The sequence below is a fragment of the Centruroides sculpturatus genome, unplaced genomic scaffold (genome assembly GCF_000671375.1).
Source record: "Centruroides sculpturatus isolate CEXI.00-Female unplaced genomic scaffold, Cexi_2.0 scaffold1212, whole genome shotgun sequence".
Classification (NCBI taxonomy): domain Eukaryota; kingdom Metazoa; phylum Arthropoda; class Arachnida; order Scorpiones; family Buthidae; genus Centruroides; species Centruroides sculpturatus.
This window is the reverse complement of record NW_019385352.1, coordinates 166,984-169,565: the sequence shown is the minus strand read 5'-3', so window position 1 is coordinate 169,565 and position 2,582 is coordinate 166,984. Positions and strand designations below refer to the sequence as shown.

The following is a 2,582-nucleotide window of genomic DNA, read 5'->3' as shown; positions in this document are numbered from 1 at the left end:
CGGGTAAGATTAGCTCTCAGTGGTAGGTGTTATATAACAATTACTATGGTTGTTGAAATACTGAATATAAATGGGGTTTGCTTGCAAAATCCGCGCAGGCAAAGCCGCGAGTAACAGCTAGTTTATTATAAAGTAGAGATTAAAATTCATTTTAAAACATACTTTTATACGGAATATTATCTTTTGTCACTGATTTAATGTATTTAATCGAAATATACGCAGAAATAATCGTGTTGCAGAGTGAGAAATAAGTAAACGGTGTGCATGCTCGCCTGCGCGGCAACAATTCGAGCAGCTTAGAGAGAACATCCGGTGTAAACGTGGTTTATCGACAGCCCCTTATGAAAGATACCAGTACCTATTATTGATATAGTTATTTAGTATCCGTGAAAGTTTTCAAGATGCAGCGTGTGAATGTAGGCAGATAGATATACAGACCAACTGACTATACAGTTTTAAATCTAGTTTGGTGTAGTTTGCTAGAAGTCTGACAGCCTCAAACTCCTCTCTAGTATTAGTTTTCAAATAGTTTTAAACTTTATTAATTAAAATAATATTAAATAATTATTAATTAAAACATCTTTATTTTTAGAAATGTCAATTATAAATAGTTGTTCATTTATTATCTTAAAAAATTTATAAATTCTCGATAAATTATTATTCTAAATTCTATTTTTCGTTTTACAATTACAATAAATAAGCAAATGTACTAATTAATTATTAATTAATTATAAGCACGTAATTAACTCTTTTAATAATTACTTAATTATAAATATATAATTATACTTTGAGAAATTCGAATAATTTTAAATATAATTTCATCCTTCTGTGCTCTGTTTTAAGATTTCTCTCACACTAGAAAACAGTGTTAAGGTTTTCAAGGTCGTGCGGCCGGGGGTTTGAAGGTCGTTTTGGCAAAAAATGAAATGAAATTACTATATTATATTTATTTTGTACTCGTTTACCCATTCCTATATTACGTTACTCTATATTTTGAAACTTAATGAACTACGTTACGAAAGTCTCTACCCTTTTAAAAATTCCACGCACGGGCCTCGAAGTTTTTAAGAAATTATACAGGACGGACCAATCTTTTTTCGGAATTTCGTATCATCGTTCGAACTACATTCTACAATCGCGTATCTAAAAATCTAGCATTCTCGAGCCTTAAAAGAGATAAAAGCTGTTATTTATTGAATGCTACGCTTCCCTCCATCCATCCATTTTGCCCGTCTGTCTGTCCATTCGTTCGTTATCTATTTTCTAGTAACGTGACTGACGAATACGGCGGCGAAAATTAATTACTAAGCCGCCAAATTTCCTATTTGTTAAATATTCTTCAACATACAGTCATTTTCCCTATACTTCTGCACTTAAAAAATGTCTATCTCTGGCATTAAGAGAGATAAAGTTTCGTGTATTTACTGTCCTTCCCTCTCTCCATCCATCTGCTCGTCCGCTCGCTGTCCTTTCTTTATCTATCCTCAATTAGTTGACTCGTTTACAGCGAAAAGTAACCCCCCCATTAACTACCAAACTCGCAATTAATTAAAATTATAATTTGTTCATCGGAAAATACATTCTTTATAAGGAATTAACTTGAAATTACTTATCTGTAGGAGAGACCCTGAACCTTAACCGCTATTTGATATTACGTCAGGCGATAGCCCTATTTTATGTAATGTAGGCCGCGTGATTCATCACCAGATTCGAAAACAATCGAGTCAAGTTCAGATATAGTTTAAAGAAAACAAAGATAATTTCGACTTACCGATATTACTGACTGCTTCGGGTAGAGCTAAAACACCACTTCCAGCCATTTCGCCGGCGACGAATATGGTGGCCTTCCAAAAACTCAAACCTTTCTTCTTCTTTTCTCCGTCTTGCACGTCCACCGGCGTAGATTGCTGCCATAAAGGTACAGTTTCGTAATCAAATTCCGACTTTTTTAAGAAATTCGGCATGGATAACGGCCACCGAAGACCCCAGAAATTCTCTCGTTTATTCGTACTCGTCATCGACCCGTCATTCGCGAGCACGAGCCGATATTCAGCGTTTTCCTCTCCCCTTTTTTTAATTGTTTTGAAGTTCAGACTATCAATTTCTATTAACTACGTCATGTTTATAACCCAATTTTCCAGTCCGAGTCGTGTGCGTGTGTAACGAGAAACCAATGGCATGTGACTTGTCCGACAACTCCAGACTACTTTTATATCCTTCTTACGTCACACGGTTTAGAGGTACGCTTGTTTTTTTCGTGCGACTTTTCTGAGCCGCGTGATTTATCGAACTTCTCTAAACACCGAAGGAAAAAAATTTGTTTTCGAATGAAATCTTTGGAAACTTTCCTTTTTTATCGTTCTCGTGTGACGCCATAGGGTCGAAAACCAGATGCCAATTGATAATTGTATATAATAATAGATGACAATCGTACCACGTTTTATCGCAATTTACTGATATTTCATATATATTTTTATTTCCTTTTTATAATTTTCTTCTTTTAGAATTTATCTATAAGTCTATATATATATTTATTTATATTATTTTATTTTTTTAATTAATTCTTCGTATAATGAGCAAAC

At 34.1% G+C, this 2,582-nt stretch overlaps 1 protein-coding gene across 3 annotated transcripts in view; it reads right to left on the bottom strand.

Moving 5' to 3' along the window:
• Nucleotides 1–2,582, bottom strand: part of LOC111637989 (amino acid transporter AVT1J-like) — a 35,424-nt gene that overhangs the window by 20,259 nt on the left and 12,583 nt on the right. For 2 of the 3 annotated variants that reach the window (XM_023383612.1, XM_023383613.1), the window contains one exon: nt 1,772–1,907. In XM_023383612.1, the coding sequence (XP_023239380.1) occupies nt 1,772–1,907 (136 nt within the window). Of the gene's footprint in view, nt 1–1,771; nt 2,428–2,582 lie in introns of those variants that run through there. The other variant, XM_023383611.1, reaches the window with a different exon arrangement.